A 23,526-nucleotide genomic window follows, 5' to 3' on the forward strand; every position below is an offset into this window, starting at 1 on the left:
GGTTCCAGCAGCGGGAACCAGGCCTGCCCTGAACCGAAGATTGCTGGATAGGGATTCCGGGGGAAGTGACAACTTTGTTTGGTTCCGTGAATCGTGCAAATTATATTTTAGACTGTGTCCTAGCCCTTCTGGGGACGAGAGTCAAAGAGTGGGGATTATTATTTAGTTGCTGACTGGTTCACAATCCCTCCGGTCGGTAGATGAATTTTTCAGAGCTCTGGGACTTATCTACGATGACCCAGATCAGGTTTCCCTGGCCGAATCTAAGTTGCGTTGCTTGCTGCAGGGAGAGTCCTATTGCTCTGAATTTAGGAGGTGGGCAACTGATACGTAGTGGAATGACCCGGCTCTCCGTAATCAATTTTGTCAAGGACTTTCTGAGGACCTGAAGGACGCCTTGGCATTTCACGCAAATCCAGAGTGATTGTTGGCGGCCATGTCTCTGGCGGTGCGTATTGATAGACGCCTGAGGGAGAGATCTAAAGTTCCTCTCGCTCGGGATGTATTATCTTACAGGGAAGCGGTCTCTTCTGACACTCTGGGTAAAGAGACACTCGGGCACGTGTCTGGTGATGAGCCAATGCAATTAGGTCAGGTAACACCTGGACCAGGTGATAAAAACGTTAGGGTTAAGAAAAGACTTTGCTTTTTCTGTGGTCAAGGAGGACATTTTGTTAATGCATGTCCTTATGTTAAACATCAAGATGAAAAGTGAAAAAAAAGTCCTAATGTGTCTAGTCCTCTTCTCACTCTTCGTAGTGTGGATGGGGAAGTTGAGAATGCACTTTTGTCTGTTACCGGTAGTACCTGACTTCTGCCTGCCTTCCAAGGTGGCGCTAGATTCCAAAACTGTGGAAATAGAAGTATTTATTGACAGTGGGGCAGGGGTTAACTTAGTGGATGGCCAGTTTGTCCATATGCATAGTTTGACAACAAGTGCATTAGACAAAAATATTTCTGTGTTTGCGATTGATTCTGCGCCTCTCTCTTAAAAGTGTCTGTCTCAAATGGTGCAGGACATTCTCCTAAGGGGCCATTCACACATCCGTGTGTGTTTTGTGTATCCACGGATCCGCAAAACACAGACACAGGCAATGTGCATTCCGCGTTTTGAGGACCGCACATCGCCGGCACTTAATAGAAATTGCCTATTCTTGTCCGCTATTGCGGCCAAGAATAGGACATGTTCAATTTTTTTCGGGATCGGAATTGCGGACATGGAAGTGAGGGTCCGCATTTCCGGATCCGGGCAGCACATCGTGCGGCCCCATAGAAATGAATGGGACCGCAATTCTGTTCCGCAAAATGCGGAGCAGAATTGCGGACGTGTGAATGGACCCTAAAGGTGGGAGACTCTCATATTGAATCCATTTCATGTTTTGTGCTGGAGAGTTTGCCTAGTCCTCTGGTGCTAGGTTTACCATGGTTAACCAAACATAACCCTACTATCGATTGGCAAGCGAGACAGATTCTGGATTGGAGTGATTTCTGCCTTGACAACTGTCTTAGCACGTTGCTTTCTGTTGTAACTACTAAAATGTTACCTCCTTTCCTTTCAGATTTTTCTGATGTATTCTCTAAGGGTGGAGACCAGGAGTTGCCTCCTCATCGGGACTATGATTGCCCCGTCAACCTTATTCCTGGAGCTAAATTGCCAAAGTCTCTGTTGTATAATCTTTCTGAACCTGAAAGAGTAGCCATGCGAGAGTATATCACCGAGAGTTTGGCTAAAGGTCATATTAGACCATCCAAATCACCAATGGCGGCGGGGTTCTTCTTTGTTAAAAAAAAGGATGGAACTCTTAGGCCATGTTTGGACTTCCATGAGCTTAATCGCATCACTATCCGTGATCCCTATCCCCTTCCTTTGATCCCAGATTTATTCAATCAGATTGTCGGCGCCAAGGTGTTCTCTAAGTTGGATTTGAAGGGGGCATATAATCTGATAAGAGTCAAGGAAGGGGACAAATGGAAAACAGCCTTTAATACTCCTGAGGGTCATTTTGAGAATCTGGTCATGCCTTTTGTTTTGTCCAATGCTCCTGCGGTTTTTCAACACTTCATCAATGACATATTTCATCATCTGGTGGGCAGGTTTGTGGTGGTTTATCTGGATGATGTTTTAATTTATTCCCCTGATATGGAGACGCATGAGGATCACGTGAGACAGGTCTTACAGATCCTAAGAGAGAATAAATTGTATGCCAAAATGGAGAAGTGTGTATTTGCAGTCCCTGAAGTGCAATTCCTGGGGTACCTACTCTCATCTTTGGGTTATTATATGGATCCGGAAAAAGTCTGTGCTGTGTTGGACTGGGATCGGCTTGAAGATCTGAAGGCACTCATACGATTTTTGGGGTTCATCAACTACTACCGTAAATTTATCTTAAATTACTCGACTGTTAAACCATTAACTGATAAGACTAAGAAAGGCGCGGATTTCTCAGTCTGGTCTGAAGAAGCATTGCATGCTTTTTCAGCATTAAATGAATGTTTTGCTTCTGCTCTGGTGCAACCGGATGTGTCACAACCATTTATTGTGGAAGTTGACTCATCACAGGTAGGGGTTGGAGCAGTCTTGTCGCAGTGTTCTTCTAGCAAATGGCGCCCTTGTGCTTTTTTTCTAAAAAAAAAACCACTCTTCTGCCAAAAGAAATTATGATGTAGGTAATAGAGAGTTGTTGGCCATTAAATTGGCTTTTGAAGAGTGGCGTCATTGGTTGGAAGGAGCTATTCATCCCGTCACAAAAATCTGGCCTACCAGCAGTCGTGCTAAACGACTGAACCTAAGGCAGGCCAGATCATCGTTTTTTACTAGATTTAATTTCATTGTCACTTATCGTCCTGGGTTTAAAAACACCAAGGCGGATGACTTGTCGCGTATCTTTCCCGGGGGAGGGGGGATTCGGAGGACCCTGCTCCGATATTGGCTGATGGGGTGGTTGTATCCACCCTTTATCCTGAACTTGAGGCAGAGGTGTTGGAGGCCCAGGGAGGAGAGACACCCGATTCCTGTCCTCCAGGAAGGTTGTTTGTCCCTTCGGAACTACAACAAAAGGTGATTAAGGAACATCACAATACTGTTCTTACGGGACACCCTGGGTTTTTCTTTCTCGAAGATTATGGTGGCCAGGGTTACGTAAATGGGGGCTATGTGGCAGCTTGTGAGATTTGTGCGCGTGCTAAGGTGGCTCGTACTCTGCCTTCAGGATCTCTACTTCCCTTGTCTATCCCATCCCGACCCTGGACTCATTTGTTCATGGACTTTATCACAGATTTGCCTAATTCTTCTGGGAAAACTGTGATTCTGGTGGTTCTTGACCGCTTCAGCAAGATGGGGCACTTTATACCATTATCAGGTTTACCTAATGCCAAAACTCTTGCTCAAGTGTTTGTCGATAACATCGTGAAACTACACTGCATTCCCTCTGATGTGGTGTCTGATAAAGGGACTCAATTTGTTTCCAGATTCTGGAAGGAGTTTTGTATTCGTCTATGGGTCCAATTGTCCTTCTCTTCGGCCTTTCATCCTCAGTCGAATGGACAGACTGAGCGCACTTGCCAGAATCTGGAGACTTATTTGAGATGTTTTGTTTCTGAGAATCAAGAGGAGTGGTCTTCATTTTTATTGTTGGCCGAGTTTACCATAAATAACCGTAGACAGGAGTCCTCTGATAAGTCGTCCTTTGGTGCATATGGGTTTCATCCGCAGTTTGGCACATTTTCTGGTACTGAGACGTCTGGTATACCTGAAGAGGAAAGATTCTCCTCTTCGTTGTCATCTATTTGGCGGAAGATTCAAAACAATTTAAATAAAATGAGCAAAAAGTATAAACGTATGGCTGACAAGAGATGTGTGAGTGTTCTGGACCTGAGAGTGGGTGATTCTGTGTGGCTGTCCACAAGAAACATTAAGTTGAAAGTACCCTCTTGGGCCATACAAGATCTCGGCCATTATTAATCTGGTTGCTTTTCGTTTTGAGTTTCCACAGGCTTTGAAGATTCCACAGGCTTTGAACCGTCCTCCCTGCCACCACCTCCTGTCATAGTGGATGGTAATCTTGAGTTTTAGATTGCCAGGATAGTGAACTCACGTATTCTTTGTGGATCTCTTCAGTACCTCGTGCACTGGAAGGGTTACGGTCCAGAGGAAAGAATGTGGGTTCCTGCGACTGATATGAATGCCAGTCACCTTGTGAGTGCCTTTCTCAGGGCGCATCCTGATAAAGTCGGTCCTGGGTATCAGAAGGCCACCCGTAGAAGGGGGGGTACTGTCATGGTCCCTCCTGTGAGAGAGGTGAGAAGATCAGATAGACTTGCTGCACGTGACAGGTCTCTTTGTTTTCCTCCATGCATCTTGTTGTTTGGAAGGATCTCACCTCTCCTCAGGTGCCGCTCGTTATAAGTGATGAGGCTCTATATAGATCCGCCTTACACTGCTGACCATGCGGTTGATAGTTTCTGCTTGGAGTTGCTAGTGCTGGTTTGTCTTGGATCTCCTACTTCTCCATACATCTCTAAGCTAAGTACTTGTTGCCTTCGCTGTTTCTTATTATCCGGTGTGTGTTTTCCCTTTCTCTTAACCTGTGACAACTGTTTAGTTGTTCTGCATTGTTAATGGCTGTGTTCATATTCATGGTCCGGCCATTAACAATACAGACTAAACACTACTCTCCTCATTAGACTAAGGGCGCATTAAAATGAAAGTGTGACAACTGTGCCCGTTTTGTGGAACGCAGACTGCGGATCTGCAAAGCATGGGCACCAGACATGTTCACCCCACATCGCAGTGTGGAAACATTGACTTTAATGGGTCCACGATACACAGCATGCTGCCAAAGAAAGGACATGTGCTATCTTTTGCGGCACGGAGGCACTGACCCGGAAGCAGATTGTGATGCAGGGTGCACATGGCCGGAGCCTGTGCTTTGTGGATTTGTAGTTTGCTGTCCGCAGAACGGACATGGCTGTCACACGTTTGTGTGAAAGCGCCCTTATTATGACCCACTTCGCCTGTACGGCCATGCAGTACCCGACTGCAGCGCAGTGAGGTCATACCCTTAGTGCAGTCTAATGGTATAGTCACATGCACAGGTTTTGTTCAGGATTTTTTGATGCAGTTTTTGAAACCAAAAGCAGGAGTGGATTCAGAAACGATGAGAAGCAGTGTACACGTTCTTAATACTTTCTCTTCTTTAATGATGGACTCCTGATTTTGACTATAGAACCTGATCAAAACCAACACATGTGAATGTACCCTTACCAGTCCAGCCACATTGTAGTACGCAGTGCCTTCATGACAACCACGTGACATTTTGTCTTTTAACATTCTTCCCCCTCGTGTTCGTCACACAGTGCATGGTGACAGATGCTCCTCCTAGGGGTGCATCGCTCTGTGGAACAGTATGGCGCTCACTTTGTATCGTTGTTGCTGTTAACTCGTTCATAAATTGGGGAAAGGGAATACTTCTTCACATGGATCTTACTTGAAGTTCAGATACTATAAAGGGGTATTCTGTTTGTGACAGGTTTTTCCCTATCTACAAGACACTGATAAGTATTAGATCTGTAGGGGTCCGCCGATCATGACAACAAAGACCTCTTGCCCCTCTGGGACCCCAAAATAAACAGCAGTAGGTCGGGCATGTGCACTGCTGCTCCATTCGTCTCCATGGGAGTTCTGGAAGTAACAGTGCTGTACTCGTCTGTCTCCAGGACTGCCAAACAGATGTGCATACTCCACCTGCTGCCCCATTCATTTTGGGGGGCCCAGAGGGTTACGGCAGTGATCAGTGGCAGGACCCTCATCACTCTAAGGGCCGCTTCACACGAGCGGATGCCGTGCGTGGCATCCGCTCCGTGAAAGAGTGCCAAGACCCGCTGCAGACTGCAGAGGCACGGAGCGGTAACATGACTGTTAATGCTCCGTGCCTCTCTGTGATCTCTTTACTACGAAATCACAGTTGTCAACTGTGATTTCGTAGTAAAGAGATCACAGAGAGGCAAGGAGCATTAACAGTCATGTTACCGCTCCGTGCCTCTGCAGTCTGCAGCGGGTCTTGGCACTCTTTCACGGAGCGGATGCCACGCACGGCATCCGCTCGTGTGAAGCGGCCCTAATAGTTATCGCCTATCCTGTGGATACAGGATAAGTGGTCACAACCAGAACACCCCTTTAAGTGTGAAACTTACAAAAATAGAGGTTATAAACAGCCTGAGGTGAGCACTTTCTATGGCAGTGTCATGCGCAGTTATGTGAGTGCTGCAGAGAGTGTTTGCGCTCACGTTACTGTCTGCCTGCACCAGGATTTTGCACCAAAAATCACACATAATTTTGCACATTTTTCATCGTATTTTCATTTTGCACTTTCCATAGTATTTTGTTTAGGTCAAAAACACTGCATCCAGATGTTACTGTGAAATCTTGACCAGTTACATATGTAAGGGAGAGTTATCAAAACTGGTGCAAACTGGCAACCAATCAGATTCCACCTTTCATTTTCCAAAGGAGCTCTGAAAAATGACAGGTGGAATCTGATTGCTATGGGCAATTAATTTAGTTTACCTTTACACCAGTTTTGATAAATATCCCCCATAGTGTTTTGGTTTGCAGTGTTTTTAGGGGTCTGGGGCTTCGTTGTTCCAAACGCAGTGCGCGACCAGTGACGTCACAAGCCTAGTTTGAAGCTGTAGGGCTCATCAGGCAGATGATCACCTACCCTGAGATAAAGTCTTCAGTAGAAAACTGAAAAAATATCATGTGTGTATGTGAAGGAGGCTTAAAGGGGTATTCTGGTTACAGAAAGTTATCTCCCATCTACAGGATAGGGGATAACTGTTAGATTGGTGGGGATCCTACCTATCACGAAAATGGGGGCCCACTAGCCCATGGAGCCCCAGTGAAATGGATGGAGCAGCTGGTCAGAAAGGTGCACTGCAGCTCTGTTCATGTTTTAGGGAGTTCCAGAGACAGCTTGTGATTGTGAGGGTCCTAGCGGTAGGACCACCACCAATATAATAGTTATCCCCTATCCTGTGGCTAGGCAATGACTTTCTGTAACTGCAATACCCCTTTAATGGGTAGCTGTCAGCAGATTTGTACCTAGGAAACTGGCTGACCTGTTGTGTGTGTGCTTGGCAGCTGAACATGTTGGTCCCATGTTCACATTTCTATGAAAAATGATGTTTCAATATATGTAAATGAGCCTCTAGGAGCAACGGGGGTGTTGCCGTTACATCTAGAGACTCAGCTCTCTCTGCAACTGCCGATCCCTCTGCACTTTGTTTGACAGGGACAGGCAGTGATGACGTTTTAATGCCTTTTAAATAATGACCCCATAATCTTTTAAGAGAGTGATAGCCTGTGGATGTGATATTCGGTGGACTATGATTTCATAAAGAATGACTTGTGATTCTTCTTCTCTTTCAGTGACTGGTTTCATCAACACGTTGACCCCAAAATTCTATGTTGCTCTTACCGGAACCTCATCACTCATATCTGGGTTAATATTGGTAGGTATAAGTCACATCATCTGCATCACTGGTCTGCAACCTGTATCTCTTCAACGTGGGGATAAAAAAATGAAGAGATTGAAAACTTCCTGGAGGGTGTAGCTTACAGATGACATCATCGGTGGAGGGCATTACTGTTTTCTGGAGAGTTGGGCTCCGCCGTCTTCACAGAAGTCAGTGAGGTGCACAGCTCTTCTGTAGACTAGCACAATAGTACCTGCAAAGAGGTGAGATATGGGACCTCATCGTAAACCTGATCACACCTACCGAGAGTGTTTTATGTCCAGGTCTCGTGGTTCAACCTAGTAAGTCATTAGCACGGTTTAAGTTTTTAAATAAAATCTCAGATTGGAAAAACAATCATTCAGACATGATCCTGCAACAGAACATGTAGTAGTATAGAATTAATAATGCTGAAAGTATTGTCTAGTCAGGTCTCTGTTAATTTATTTTCCTTCACCTATAGTTTTAGTTATACTGTAGAATCCCTCAAGATGGCGCCACATAACCATAAAGAAGTTCCTAAGCTGCACTTTTATTGTACTGCTGGAGACTACACGGTTCTGTAGACTTGTACCTTTAACTGAACCAGTGGTGGACTGAAACATGAAGAATACAAATCTAGTAGCCAGCAGGATGAAGCTGAAGAGCATTTTTGGTCACCAGCAGAGACATTTTTAATTGGCTCTGAACATTGTGCAGAAACCACTGATGAGTCTGGGTTTTTGCTTTTCTGTCATAACTATGAGCCTTACTAAATGGATCTGATCCGTGGTTCTCTTCTGTCATGTTCTGCAGGCCTAAGATCTCTTTCACACAAACGATATGGATTGTATCAAGATCTGTTCAGGGAAAAACAAATCGAATCAGTTTTGTCTGCGATTGCATTCAGTGTTTCATTGTCTTCAGTCAGATGCATCAGTTTTTGATACGTTTTTCACTTGCGTGAAGAAAAATGGAAGAATTACAATCTACATCACCTAGCAACCATCAGTGAAGAACGCATTGCAACCGGATGCCTTCCATTTTTCATGCAAGCACCATTCACTTATATGCGTGAAAAACGCACAATATAGAACATGCTGTGATGCTCATGTACACAGTCCCATTGAAATGAATGGGTTAGGATTCTGTCCGGATGCTATTTGTTCGCTATATGCATCACTGGAAGGCGGAAAACCTCACTAATGTGAAATTAGCCTTAGGGCTCATGCACACAAGCGTATTTTTTTTCAGTGTCCATTCCAGAAGTTACTCCGTGTGCATTCCTTTTCCGTGTTTCCGTTCCGCAAGAGAATAGAACATGTCCTATTATTTTCCGCATTACAGACAAGGATAGGACTGTTCTATTAGGAGCCAGCTGTTCCGTTCCGCAAAATACGGAATGTACACAGATATCATCCGTATTTTTTGCGGACCACAAAATACATATTGTTGAGTGCATGAGCCCTTACGGGAAGAGTTGAGTGGTCTACTGCGCCAGTGCCAGTTATAGGCCCACATAGCACCGCTTACTTACATAGACACACAGGGGGCAGATTTACAAAAGCTGTTGTTACATACTGTTAACCTTTTGAGCTTTGGCTGGTACCGTGCCCTCCTGCTAAGCCACATCCATTTTTCTCTGCAGTGGTCAATTATAGCATAGATATAGCATTCACTATTATTTGCAATGTTTAAAAGTGGCGGACTGTGCTCGTGCATTGCGGCCCGCAGCACGACCACGGGCGTACATGCCCATGTGAAAGAGGCCTTAAAATAACAAAAAGGAAAAGAACCTGAAGTCAAACTTGGAACCCTGCATGGTTAATACCTAGTAGCAGGCCCTTTGGCAAGTATCACAGCTTGTAAACGCTTTTTGTAGCAGCCATGTCTTTCATTTCTTGTTTGAGGGATTTGCATCCATTCCTCCTCACAAAAGTCTTCCAGTTCTGTGAGATCCCTGGGCTGTCTTGCATGCACTGTTCTTTTGAGGTCTGTCCGCAGATTGTCTGTGATGTTCAGATCCGGGTACTGTGAGGGCCATGGTAAAACCTTCAGCTTTCACCTTTTGATGTAGTCTATTGGATTGTGAGGTGTGTTTAGAATCATTATCCATTTGTAGAAGCCATCTTTTCAACTCCAGCTTTCTTTTTTTTTTTGTTTGCTTTCAGAATTTGCTAGAATTTCATTGAATCCATTCCTCCCTGTACCCATGAAATGTTCCCTGTGCTATTGGCTCTAACACAACCCCAAAGCATTTTTGATCCACCCCTATGCATAAATCCTTCACTACCGGAGGTTTTTTTGTTTTTGCGTTTTCATTTTTCTTCCCTATTTTCCTTGAGCCATAACTTATTTTATATTTATGTTCACATAGCTGTATGTGGACTTATTTTTTGCGGGACAAGTTGTACTTTCTAATGCCACCATTAATTATGGCATAAAATGTAGTGGGAAGCGGTAAACAAAAATTCTAAATGGGGTGGAATTGGTAAAAAAAAGCAATTCCTCCACTGTTTTAAGGGTTTTGTTCCCACTGCGTTTCGTTTGCGGCAAAACTGCCTCATGCCCTTCATTCCCTGGGTCAGTACGATCACAACAATGCCCCATATGTATAGGTTTCTTTATGTCTAAATAGTATAAAAATAAATTAAACCTTTTTTTTTTTTTTTTACATCACCATATTCTGACCCACATAACTTTTTTTTATACTTATGTCAACTGAGCTGTTAAGTTATGTTTTTTTTTAATTTTTCATTACATACCATCAGAGATCTTTAAATGGGGTTTGGATTGAATTTTGCTAATTTTTTTTATCCTGGCAAAATAAGAATTGCAGCACGAACACTATCTGCCTCCTCAGGAAGGCTGATAGTGCTCAGCACAACTACCGATGCCCCCAAGGAGACTTGCTGGCCATGACGCCCGCTGCACGTGCAAGTGGGTGCCATGTTCGCACATCGCTCCAGCACCGTACATGTACTGCGCTGGTAGCGAAAGGGTTAATGGTTGGAGAGGTGTTCTTTTCATGAAATTCTGTGCCCTTTATTTTCACCAAACATACCTTTGCTCATTGTGGGCAAAAAGTTCTTTTTTTAACCTCATCAGTCTGCAGGACTTGTTTTCAAAATGCATCAGGCTTCTCTAGATGTTCTTATGTAAACTTCTGACACTAAATTTTGTGGTGAGGAGGCAGGAGAGGTTTTCTTCTGATGACTCTTCCACGAAGGCCATATTTGTGCCGGTGTCACTGAACAGTAGAACAATGTAGCACAACTCGTTTTGGACCGCTTGTGAGAGCCCTGAATGGATCTCAGAAACGGAAAGCCAAAACGCCAGTGTGAAAGTAGACTAACAGTAATTTTGACCAGGGGTTTTGGTGATGGAGGGATCCAGATATTAAAACTATTGTTGGGAGTAGTCAACCCCCTCCCTTTACATTCCTGTAGGGGGTCATCACCTCTTCCGTGTCCTGTCCAGAGACAGGTCAGGAAATTGTGGCAATAAAAAACAGTAAGATGGAACGTCGCCAAAAAAACAGGGACCCATCATAAAATGTGAAGATGTCATGTACCAACGTTATACAGACCAGAACCCTTAGAGGGTTCAGGAAAAGGCTAGTGTCCTTTCCACCGAGGTCACACATGAAACCCCTATCTTGCAATATACATCAAAGAAATACGTGGACAAATCCATATTTGAGCCACGCGCTTCCTCCTGAGAACTCCGACCATTTATAGTGATCCCTCAGGATACAATATTTTCTACATACAATGGTCTTTTCTGACCCATCGTCAGTTAGTTGCTAGTTAGCAGCTATTCCTGACTGTTATATGTAAAGACATGTTTAATCTGTCTTAGTTATCTGCTTATTTTTCCTGAATCTTCATTTTCTCTTATCTTGGATGACATTTTGGGGAATTGGAACCAATTACTCAACTTACAATGGTTTTCCTGGAACCAATTAATATTGTAACTTGAGGGACCACTTGTAAACAAAAGCGGTAAACAAAAATTCTAAATGGGGTGGAATTGGTAAAAAAAAGCAATTCCTCCACTGTTTTAAGGGTTTTGTTCCCACTGCGTTTCGTTTGCGGCAAAACTGCCTCATGCCCTTCATTCCCTGGGTCAGTACGATCACAACAATGCCCCATATGTATAGGTTTCTTTATGTCTAAATAGTATAAAAATAAATTAAACCTTTTTTTTTTTTTTTTTACATCACCATATTCTGACCCACATAACTTTTTTTTATACTTATGTCAACTGAGCTGTTAAGTTATGTTTTTTTTAATTTTTCATTACATACCATCAGAGATCTTTAAATGGGGTTTGGATTGAATTTTGCTAATTTTTTTTATCCTGGCAAAATAAGAATTGCAGCACGAACACTATCTGCCTCCTCAGGAAGGCTGATAGTGCTCAGCACAACTACCGATGCCCCCAAGGAGACTTGCTGGCCATGACGCCCGCTGCACGTGCAAGTGGGTGCCATGTTCGCACATCGCTCCAGCACCGTACATGTACTGCGCTGGTAGCGAAAGGGTTAATGGTTGGATATATGGGTTAATATATTCCTGCGTATAAGACTACTTTTTAACACATGAAAATCTTCTCAAAAGTCGGGGGTCGTCTTATACGCCGGGTATGGCGGGCGCTGCAGTGCCGGGACGCCCGAATTATCAACAGAGAGAGCCCGGGCTATTGCCTTGTATCCCCAGCAGCTGAGAGCTGCGATGTAACCCACGGCATATGCCCCCCCCCCTGCGCTGTACCTTGTATACCGCCCCCTGCTCTGTACCTTGTATGCCTCCCCCTGCTCTGTACCTTGTATGCTCCTTGTACCGCCATCCTCCCGGACGCTCGCATCTCGCTCCTACGCATGTGCGAGATTTCATGCGGCGAGCGTGGATACACTGGATCCTCACGGCTGCTCGCATCTCGCTCATGCGCATGTGCGAGATCTCCGTGCGGCGTATCTAAGTGCGGCGCAGATGTGCATATGTGAATGTGAATATGAAGAATAACATAACAAAAACATGTTCAGGGTATAGGTGGCACATGTTTAGGGTCTGGGAGGCAGGGAGGGAGGACAAGGAAGGTGGTGGGATGCAGGGATGGTGGTGATACCATGGGATGGCAGTGGTATCTAGGGATGGTGGTGGGATGCAGGGATGGCAGTGGTACCCAGGGATGGTGGTGGGATTCAGGGATGGCAGAGGTACCCAGGGATGGTGGTGGGATGCAGTAATGTACTGCTGTGTGTTGAAAAAGGGGTAGTCTTATACAGCGAGTATATCCCAAACTCTATATTTTCAGTGTAAAAGTTGGGGGTCGTCTTATACGCCGGCATATACGGTATATGCCTCCATGGTATCCAAATCAAATAGATCCCAGCTCAGTGACAGGGAGCAATTAGATAACTCCATCCATCCTGCCATTGCCTCCCCCATGTTTGGTATGCACGTGTGCGGGACATTCGGATGTGGATGGAGGGAATAGGAAATTGCTAGGGTGAATACCCAAAAACATATTTCCATTTCAAAGAGTTTGAGGGATGCAAGCAGCGTTTTGGTGTCCGCCTCCAAAGCGGAACGGAGGCAAACTGATGCATTCTGAGCGGATCCTTATCCATTCACAATGCAAACTGAACCGTTTTGGACCGCTTGTGAGAGCCCTGAACGGATCTCGCAAACGGAAAGCCAAAACGCCAGTGTGAAAGTAGCCTTACGTATTAGTATTCTGTTTTTATCCCTTTTATTTTACAAACTGTTATTCTGCACTGTATGTATACATCTGTACATTTTATGTTCTATTTTCTCTGATAACCCCATTGTATGCACAGGTTTTTTTTTTGTTAGATTTTTTTGTTTTTTATATTAAAATGTCACTTTAATAAGAGCCTTCTTGTGTTCTAACGATTCCATGACCTTAGAAGAAACGTTACCTAGATTGATTTATTAACCCTGTCAATGCTAGCAGTTGTAGAGTGTATTTGGGCTACTTTCACACTTGCGGCATAGTGATCCGGCAAGCAGTTCTGTCGCGTATGCCAACTGATGGCATTTGTAAGACTGATCAGGATCTTGATCAATCCGAAAAATGCATTGAAATGCTGGATCTGTCTTTCCGGGGTCATCCGGAAAAACGTATCCGGCATTTATTTTTTTTCACCTTTTTTTTTTCAGTCTGCGCATGCACAGACCAGAAGGACGAATCCGGCATTCCGGTATTTTGAATGCCGAATCTAATACATTCCTATGGAAAAAAAATGCCGGATCCGATATTCAGGCAAGTGTTCAGTTTTTTGGGCCGGAGATAAAACCGTAGCATGCTGCGGTATTATATTTGTCCTGATCAGTCAAAACAACTGAACTGAAGACATCCTGAACGGATTGCTCTCTATTCAGAGCCCCTAGGACGGAACTCTATGCCGGAAAAGAAAACCGCTAGTGTGAAAGTGCCCTAAGGTGTTATTTAAGACAAAGGTGTCTTGCCAGCCTGATATGACGAGTGGAATCTGAATCTAAGTCCCCTATCCTGACAGGGGTGCCCAAACTTATTGGGAAGACTCAGATAAAATGAAAATTAAGCAGTTCTAGTAGGACTGTATGAGAAGCAATATTTGAGCATACTCACACAGGTATTTATTTTGAGTAATTCCGATAAATTACTACAATTACCATATTAGTGAGCTCCTCTTGGAGAACAGAAGCTTATTTCACTCTATTAGGGTGTTTTCTGCTGGAAATATTGGTTCCGTACTAGTGGAGCAAGAAATTTGCCGTTCTCTCATGTTTGATAATTAGATGAAGGGTCTGCGAGCAAGAATGAAGTGCTTGTTAAGTGGATAGATGAATGAAGGTTTAATCAAGGAGCAAGTTATTATTACCAGAAAGAAACCAAGGATAAATGAGTTCTTGAGAACATCACTGCTCTGGGGGAAAGGTCAGCAACTGTAGGAAAGCTGTTGCACTGTTCAGATCTTTTTGGGGTATATTCTCACATTGCATTTTCATGGTAGTTTGCTAGGATCTAAAATATGTACCCCCAGGGCATGTTCACACATCACAGATTTAGGCCGAATGCAGTATAGATCATACCAGTGCATTACTGTATTGCGGCGGCAGCAGGGAGCGCACGGCGTCATAGCAACCAATGACGCTGTGCGCTCCTGCTCTCAGCAGGAATCCAGGCCGTGGTTCCACGGACCGCTCACGGCCGCGTGCATTCGGCCTTAGGCTACATGCACACGACTGTGCCGTTTTTTGTGGTCCGCAATTTGCGGAACGGTCGGCCCATTGTAGAAATGCTTATTCTTGTCCACAAAACGGACAAGAATAGGACATGCTATATTTTTTTTGCGGGGCCACGGAACAGTGCAACAGATGCGGACAGCACGCGGAGTGTTGTCCGCATCTTTTGCGGCACCACAAAAAACAGACCACAAAAACGGTCGTGTGCATGAGGCCTTACTTATGGCAAATCCGCCATGTATTTACAGGAAAATCTGCAGCAGAAATCTAAGGCTACTTTCACACTTGCGGCAGAGTGATCCGGCAAGCAGTTCTGTCGCCGGAACTGCCTGTCGACCCCGGCAATCGGCATGCAAAGGGAAAGCATTTTTAGACGGATCCAGATATGATCCGTCTTACAAATGCATTGCAAGAATGGATCCGTCTCTCCGTATGTCATCCATTTTTACCGGTCTACGCATGCACAGACCGGAAAGACGAATCCGACATTGCAGTATTTTTAATGCCAGATCTGCACTAATACATTCCTATGGAATAAAATGCTGCATCCGGCATTCAGGCAAGTCTTCAGTTTTTTTTTTCCGCCGGAGATAAAACCGTAGCATGCTGTGGTATTATCTCCGTCCTGAACAGTCAAAAAGACTGAACTGAAGACATCCTGATGCATCCTGAACGGATTGCTCTCCATTCAGAATGCATTAGGATAAAACTGATCAGTTCTTTTCCGGTATAGAGCCCCTAGGACGGAACTCTGTGCCGGATAAGATAAATGCAAGTGTGAAAGCACCCTAAGGCCTCATGCACACGACCGTAGTTCTGGTCCGCATCCGAGCCAAAGTTTTTGGGCCTCGGGTGCGGACCCATTCACTTCAATGGGGCCGTAAAAAATGCATACAGCACTCCGTGTGCTGTCCGCATCCGTTGCTCCGTTCCGAGGCCCTGCAAAAAAATATATAGTATGTCCTATTCTTGTCCGTTTTGCGGACAAGAATAGGCATGTCTACAGTCAGCTGCCCGTTCCGTACATTGCGGAATGCACACGGGCGGCTTCCGTTTTTTGCGGATCCGTGGTTTGCGGACCGCAAAAAACGGCACGGTCGTGTGCATGAGGCCTAAGGCAGTTGCAGATCTGCACAAGGATGACTAATCGGACTAATTTGCTTGGCGATTTTCTGTGCAGAATCTGCAAGTACAATTAGCATTGCAGATTTTCTTCCTGTGGAGCATGTGAATGGAGTTGCAAAAACCCTACACACATTCATTGGAGTCGGATTGTGGATTATTTTTTTGGGGTTTTGCATATGTATATTCATGTATATATCTCCAGCCAAAAATGAAAACTTCATGTATATAGTTAGTTTTACAGTTTAAAGTGGGTTGTCCAGGATTAGAAAATCATGGCTGCATTCCTCCATAAACAGCGCCACTCCTGTCCACAGGCTTCCTGTGGTACTGCTGGACAGGCACAACCCATGGACAGGTGTGGCACTGTTTCTGGAAGAAAGCAGCCATGGCTGAGGTAAAACAGCAGCATGTCAGCTAACGCCTTCTGTGTGCATTTTGTGTTTTAGATTTTTGAATGGTGTTACTTCCGGAAATACGGCACATCTTTCATCGAGCAAGTGTCTGTAAACCACTTGCGTCCTCTGATGGGCGGGATTGATGCTGGAGCCTCCGCAGAGGGTTTCTTCCCTACCTCTGGAGACAATGAGACTAGCAGGCAAACTCTGTCAGGTGACTAGTGATGGCAGAAGCTAGCACGTGCATTTCCTAACGCATACTATCCATATCCTACAGATGGATGGAACAATTAGCCATGGTGTCACCCACATCACAAAATAGAAAGCGTAGCTTTGCTGACCTTAAAAAGCAGAAGTTCTACAGTATCGTTTCCATCTGGGCTCACGGGTTTAGAATGAAGTGTAATGACTCACAGTGGTGCTTAGCTAGCAAACATTAGGTCTCTTGCTCTTCAAGCCTCCTAGACATGTTCGAGTGCTAACTCATAACTTTAGCTTAAAAGTCTTGTCTGGGTGTTTGATACTGATCAGTCAGGGTCCGACTCCTGACACCCCTACTGATCAGAAGAGGCTGTGACCTTCCGATGAACGCTGTGGCCTCCTCGCAGCTTACCAGGCACAGCACTGCCCATGGGATAGCAGCTCAGGACTATTCAGTTGAATGTGACTGAGCTGCACCTAGGCCATATGACCAATGAACATGACGTCTCTGGCCCAGGAAGAGGCTGCAGCGCTCACCGAATCGGGAGTCGAGACCCCACTGATCAGATACTGATTACCTATCCTGAGGAAAGACCATCAATATTAAACACTCGGCCAACATGTTTAAGAAGTTACATGGCATAACATATCTAGATAACGTTTTCCAATATACTTTGTAAATATCTAAGCAATACTTAGTTCAGAGATTCCTCAGATGTCCTCACATACATGTGGAGAAAATATTTCAGGCTATTGGACGTTATATCCCTGCTTCTAGAAGATTTTCCATTGTCATATTGTAGCTATAACAATTTAAATTCTTGTATCTACAATATGAATGTCCGCATTTAAAGGTGTTTTCTTGGACTTAAAGGGGTTGTGCAGCGATTTATTTTGATGACCTATCCTCTGATCGGCTGTTTGAAGAGGAGGTGATGCTCCTTATGAGCACCACTTCCTGTTCATTACACTGCACCTTGTCTCAGAAGTGCAGTGTAGTGACTGAACTACGCCCCGCCTCTCCAAAGGAGATGATGTGCAGTGTAATGACTGAACTACGCCGCCTCTCCAAAGGAGATGATGTTTAGTGTAATGACTGAACTACGCCGCCTCTCCAAAGGAGATGATGTGCAGTGTAATGACTGAACTACGCCGCCTCTCCAAAGGAGATGATGTGCAGTGTAGTGACTGAACTACGCCCCGCCTCTCCAAAGGAGATGATGTGCAGTGTAATGACTGAACTACGCCGCCTCTCCAAAGGAGATGATGTGCAGTGTAGTGACTGAACTACGCCCCGCCTCTCCAAAGGAGATGATGTGCAGTGTAATGACTGAACTACGCCGCCTCTCCAAAGGAGATGATGTTTAGTGTAATGACTGAACTACGCCGCCTCTCCAAAGGAGATGATGTGCAGTGTAATGACTGAACTACGCCGCCTCTCCAAAGGAGATGATGTGCAGTGTAGTGACTGAACTACGCCCCGCCTCTCCAAAGGAGATGATGTGCAGTGTAATGACTGAACTACGCCGCCTCTCCAAAGGAGATGATGTGCAGTGTAGTGACTGAACTACGCCCCGCCTCTCCAAAGGAGATGATGTGCAGTGTAATGACTGAACTACGCCGCCTCTCCAAAGGAGATGATGTGCAGTGTAATGACTGAACTACGCCGCCTCTCCAAAGGAGATGATGTGCAGTGTAGTGACTGAACTACGCCCCGCCTCTCCAAAGGAGATGATGTGCAGTGTAATGACTGAACTACGCCGCCTCTCCAAAGGAGATGATGTGCAGTGTAATGACTGAACTACGCCGCCTCTCCAAAGGAGATGATGTGCAGTGTAATGACTGAACTACGCCGCCTCTCCAAAGGAGATGATGTGCAGTGTAATGACTGAACTACGCCGCCTCTCCAAAGGAGATGATGTGCAGTGTAGTGACTGAACTACGCCCCGCCTCTCCAAAGGAGATGATGTGCAGTGTAATGACTGAACTACGCCGCCTCTCCAAAGGAGATGATGTGCAGTGTAATGACTGAACTACGCCGCCTCTCCAAAGGAGATGATGTGCAGTGTAATGACTGAACTACGCCGCCTCTCCAAAGGAGATGATGTGCAGTGTAATGACTGAACTACGCCGCCTCTCCAAAGGAGATGATGTGCAGTGTAATGACGAGTATTGGCTCCTTTCACTTGAACTACGCCGCCTCTCCAAAGGAGATGATGTGCAGTGTAATGAAGCGGAAGCAGCACTTGCATGGAGCACCGCCTCCTCTTCAAGCAGCTGGTCAGCAGGGGTGCCGGGTGTTGTACCCCCCGCCGATCAGAAATTGATGACCTATCCTGAGGAAAGGTCCTTAAAGGGGTTGTCCGAGTTATGAAAAAAATAATAATATAGCACTGAAAATCTGATATATAACTGAGCTAAGCAAGTTTTATGCAAAAAATATATATATTTACTCATTTCCCTGGTTCTTTTCTGGCCCTTTGTTTACATGCAATAAAAACAACCTCTGCCCTCCCCCTGCACTGCTAAGGGAGTGGATACAAGAGCTGTCCTGAGTGACATGTCTGCCTGCTGGGAGACTCTGCAGCATGTTGTATGTGTAGGACTACAAGTCCCAGCTGTATAATGACACTGCTAAGGGTGTGGATACAAGAGCTGCCTTGACTGACATGTCTGCCTGCTGGGAGACTCTGCAGCATGTTGTATGTGTAGAACTACAAGTCCCACCTGTATAATGACACTGCTAACACACATAGGATCTTCCCCCCCTACCTTCTTGTGCAATGCTCTCTCTAGTATGTCAACTCCAGTGCCCAGCATTGTCTCCTCACTGCCTGCAGAGCTACCCAGTGTGTGCAGCTGAAGGGGTTAAGAATTCTAGCAGAGAGTAGACGGCAGTGAAGGGGGGCGTGGCCAGCACAGTGGCGTCTCGTTTACAGGCTTGTAAACGACCTTTATCAGAGCAGGGAGAGAAGCTGACATCACAGGTCATGTGACCCTCAGTGAAATCTGAGAAACCAGCCACTGGAGATAAAGGGAGTTAATTGGAAAGCTGTTATGTTTGCCCAGTTAGGAACATAGAAAGAACAAAAAAATAACTCGAATAACCCCTTTAATATAAATTGCTGCACAACCCATTTAAGTACTGATCACCGAGCATCAGGATAGTTAATAAATACAGTGCCTTGAAAAAGTATTAATACCCTTCACTTTTTCACATTACACCCTCAAATTTAATTGTATTATATGTGATAGACCAACACAAAGTAGCAAGTATGTGTAAAGTGAAAAGAAATTGGTACATGGTTTTCAATTTTTTTTATAAATAAAAATCTGGAAAGTTTGGCATGCAAGTATTCAGCCCCCCTGAGTCAATACTTTGTAGGACCACCTTTTGCAATTACAGCTTCATGTATTTGGGGGTAGGTCTCTACCAGCTTTGCACATTTAGAGGATGACATTTTTGCCCATTCTTCTTTGCAAAATAGCTGAAGCTCAGTCAGATTGGATGGAGGACAAATTTCAAGTCTTGCCACAGATGATCAGTGGGATTTCGGTCTGAACTATGACCTAGTCATTCTAACACATGAATATGCTTTGATCTAAACCTGTGATGGCTAACCTCCAGCCTTCCAGCTGTGGTAAAACTACGACTCCCAAGATGCACACTTGTTTGGCTGTTCTCAAAAGTCCATAGAAATGAATGGCGCATGCTGGGTATCATAGTTTCACCACAGCTGGCGTGCCGGAGGTTAGCCATAACTGATATTCTAAACCATTCCATTGTAACTCTGGCCATATGTTTAGGGTCATTGTCCTTCTGGAAGGTGAACCTCCACTCACAGCTGAACCCCCTTACGGCTTCCCCCACTGTTGTTGGGAGGGGGGGTCCAACTTCCAGTCCCCTTGCTGATCAGCTGTTGGATGGGGCCATGTTGCTAAGGACTCTACCTATCCCAGTGGCAACCCTTGTAAGGTGGCTAATTTCTCTGCTTGACAGCACCATCATTGTCACTGGCTCTTGTGTCTTCTTTATACACAAGTAGCCATAGTTTACTGTATTTTCTACCAGCCAGGTAGTCGTCTTTTCCAGTTCATCCCTCATGACAGCACAAAATGGAGGATGTTCCCCTTTGACCTTCTTGGGACAGGAAGCAGAGAGGTTAAAAGGTCCTTCCTACCTCCACCCACCAGTGTTCTTCCTGTGCTTATGGGGATAAGGAGCAGAGAGGGTCCCTGCTCAGGGATGAAGCTTGAAGAAAGATTAGGAAGATCTGAGGCTGGGTTGGGGGTTATGTCTCTCCTCTTGCCAGTTGCCGGCCGACGCTTGCCTCCTACTGGTGCCGTAACACATGAAAGTAACTAGGTAGAAGGAAGGAGTCCTAAGTGGAGTAACCTACAGTGCCTATTCACGATCTACAGTTTAGAGCAAAGCTGTATTGGGAGCCACATTCCTCCTTGCACAATGTGGACAATATTAATAGAAATGGTATTTAATTCAAGGAGTACAAGACATATACTGTATGTACCGACCTTGTGAGATATAGGGTTTAGTATACTCTACACCTGGAGATAGTATGAGGGAGCCTGAAGATTTAAGGGTACTTTCACACTTGTGTTGCTGGATTCTGGCAGGCAGTTCCGTCGCAATCTGTATGCAAACTGATACCATTTGTAGACTGATCTGGATGCGGATCTGTCTCACAAATGCATTGCAATACCGGATCCATCTCTCCAGTTGTCATTCGGAAAAACTGATCCGGTATTCATCTTTTTCACATTTTTAAAGGTCTGCGGTATTTTCTCAGTCCAAAAACCGTACAGTGGCTGAACTGAAGACATCCTGATGCATCTTGAACAGATTTCTCTCCATTCAGAATGCATTAGGATAAAACTGATCTTTTTTTTTTCCCGGTATTGAGCCCCTAGGACGGAATTCAATACCGGAAAGGTTTAACGCAAGTTTGAGAGTACCCTAAGGAACAACTTATGCCCAACTAAACTTTCTCTGTTTTATTCTATCTAACCTAAGGGTGCTCAAGAACATTACGGACCCTACCTTTATTGCACCTAATACCCATAACCTCAAGGGCACCTTTTGTCTCCTTTGGGAAGGTGACTCCCCTCACTGCAGGCCAACCCAGGGAGCTACAACAATGGCAATAGAGACGATGCATTCCTCTGTCCACATTCACACTTACAGCCGTGCTCACACTTATAAGCTGCGGCTATGTACGCTGCACAGGTCCTGCAACCTTTTGCCATTCCTCAGTCCCTGTGTCTCCTGGCTATGGCCAGGTAAAGAGCTTGTGGAACCCTTAAGACTGCCTCTGACCTTGAAGCTATGGGGGCAGGTGGGTTCTTGGTTGGCGTGGTTTTGTCGGGAGGCTTCTCCTTTCTTCTCCTTGAGTTCATACTAATGCCTCCTGGTACGGGGATTCAGGCTTGTTCTGGAACGGTAGGAAATAAATGGTACAGTTTCTGTTACTTCATCGTTGATGTCCATGCCTGCCGTGTGTCAGTGTTGTCGGCTCGTTTCTTACATATACCTTGTCGACATACCGAAGTTAGTTATTTATCATATTATAACAATTAAGTTCTTGGGAATGAACTGCAATGGGGGTCTACAGCAAAATTTTACTCTGTGCAGTGGTTATATATGACGTTACAATATTTTATCTGGCTTTAGAGCGAGTCGCTTTTACACAATGTACTTAGCATATAGACTAGGCTTAGTGGTAGAGGACCTCCCTTTTTATGGCCGATGTCTAATAAGACAATTTATTCTTCCTCTAAGCATTTAAGGTTATAAACAGAGGTAGATTTGTTGATCAGGGATGCAGAAAAGTGACACTTCAGAATTACGACTGGGTTCACAAGTTCTGTCATCAAGATTAGTTTTCTGGAAAAAATAAAAATAAAACATTTCTGTCTCGGGTTATTCCTGATTCTATTGAATGATCATTTTATCTATTGATAAATATCTGAGATATGTCATCCTTAGACTTGGTCCCCACCCTAAATTATAATTTGGTACGTCTCCATGTTGTGCTGTCATGAGGGATAAACTGGAAAATAGGAATTAGACTTACCGGTAATTCGGTTTCCAGAGATTTCCTCATGACCGCACACGTACATTCCCTCCCTTACTAACTACTATATAAATAGGGTATATAAGATTTCCCGAAGATTTAAATAAATCGGTTGCATCCATCCTGGTGTAGTAATCTGGAAAAACACTGGTGGGTGGAGGTGGGAGGAACCTTGTAACCTCTCTGCTTCCTGTCCCAAGAAGGTAAAGGGGAACACCCCCCCATGTTGTGCTGTCATGAGGGAATCTCTGGAAACCGAATTACCGGTAAATCAAATTCCTATTTTCTCTTTTCAGGTGCCACTTAGATGAACTGTAGAAATGAAAGAATTTTTATGTAGCACGTCATAGAGAGTTATTATAGATATTATATTTATGTTCTTTCTTACATTTTAATCTGTGGTTTGTTTTTCCAGAGTGCAAAGTGTGGAGGAATCCCCTTAACCTTTTCAGAGGTGCCGAGTACAACAGGTAATCATCCGAGCTGTGATACATAATGGGCCACAAGTCAACAATTGGACCTGTTGGCCATAGCAAGCAATCGACTTCCATATTCTCTATATTTTATTTTTCCAGTTCCAGCAGTTAAAGCATTGGCTGCGGTGGCCAACACGGCCATATCTGCTCTATCTGTTGGTGTCGTGTTGTATATCAAGTGTTGTTTTCAGCTTTAGGCCTCACACGAACGTATTTGCAATCGGTATATAGTATGTATTTTATGTACCGGAATCCACTCCTAATGTAAATGAATAGGGCTGTTCTCATGGGCGTTTAATTTCCGTCAGTATTTGAAATCTGCAGCATGTCCTCGTTTTGTGTGCATTTGCCCATTATAGTCTATATGGAATTGCAGGAAGGCAGGAATACGCATGTAGATCCGGATGAATTACTGAAACAATGCGGATGATATATCCATGTGGAATACGGATTTCGATACGCTCGTGTGAAAGAGGCCTAACTCTGG

The 23,526-nt window shown here is 44.7% G+C and overlaps 1 protein-coding gene across 2 annotated transcripts in view; it reads left to right on the forward strand.

The window, feature by feature from the left end:
- The window catches only part of ST7L (suppression of tumorigenicity 7 like), a 121,702-nt gene that overhangs the window by 11,924 nt on the left and 86,252 nt on the right, over nt 1-23,526 (forward strand). For both annotated transcript variants that reach the window (XM_044283500.1, XM_044283499.1), the window contains exons 2-4: nt 7,430-7,512; nt 16,322-16,484; nt 22,979-23,033. In XM_044283500.1, coding sequence (XP_044139435.1) covers nt 7,430-7,512; nt 16,322-16,484; nt 22,979-23,033 — 301 coding nt within the window. The remainder of the gene's footprint in view (nt 1-7,429; nt 7,513-16,321; nt 16,485-22,978; nt 23,034-23,526) is intronic.

The sequence above is a fragment of the Bufo gargarizans genome, chromosome 3, assembly GCF_014858855.1.
Source record: "Bufo gargarizans isolate SCDJY-AF-19 chromosome 3, ASM1485885v1, whole genome shotgun sequence".
Lineage (NCBI taxonomy): Eukaryota > Metazoa > Chordata > Amphibia > Anura > Bufonidae > Bufo > Bufo gargarizans.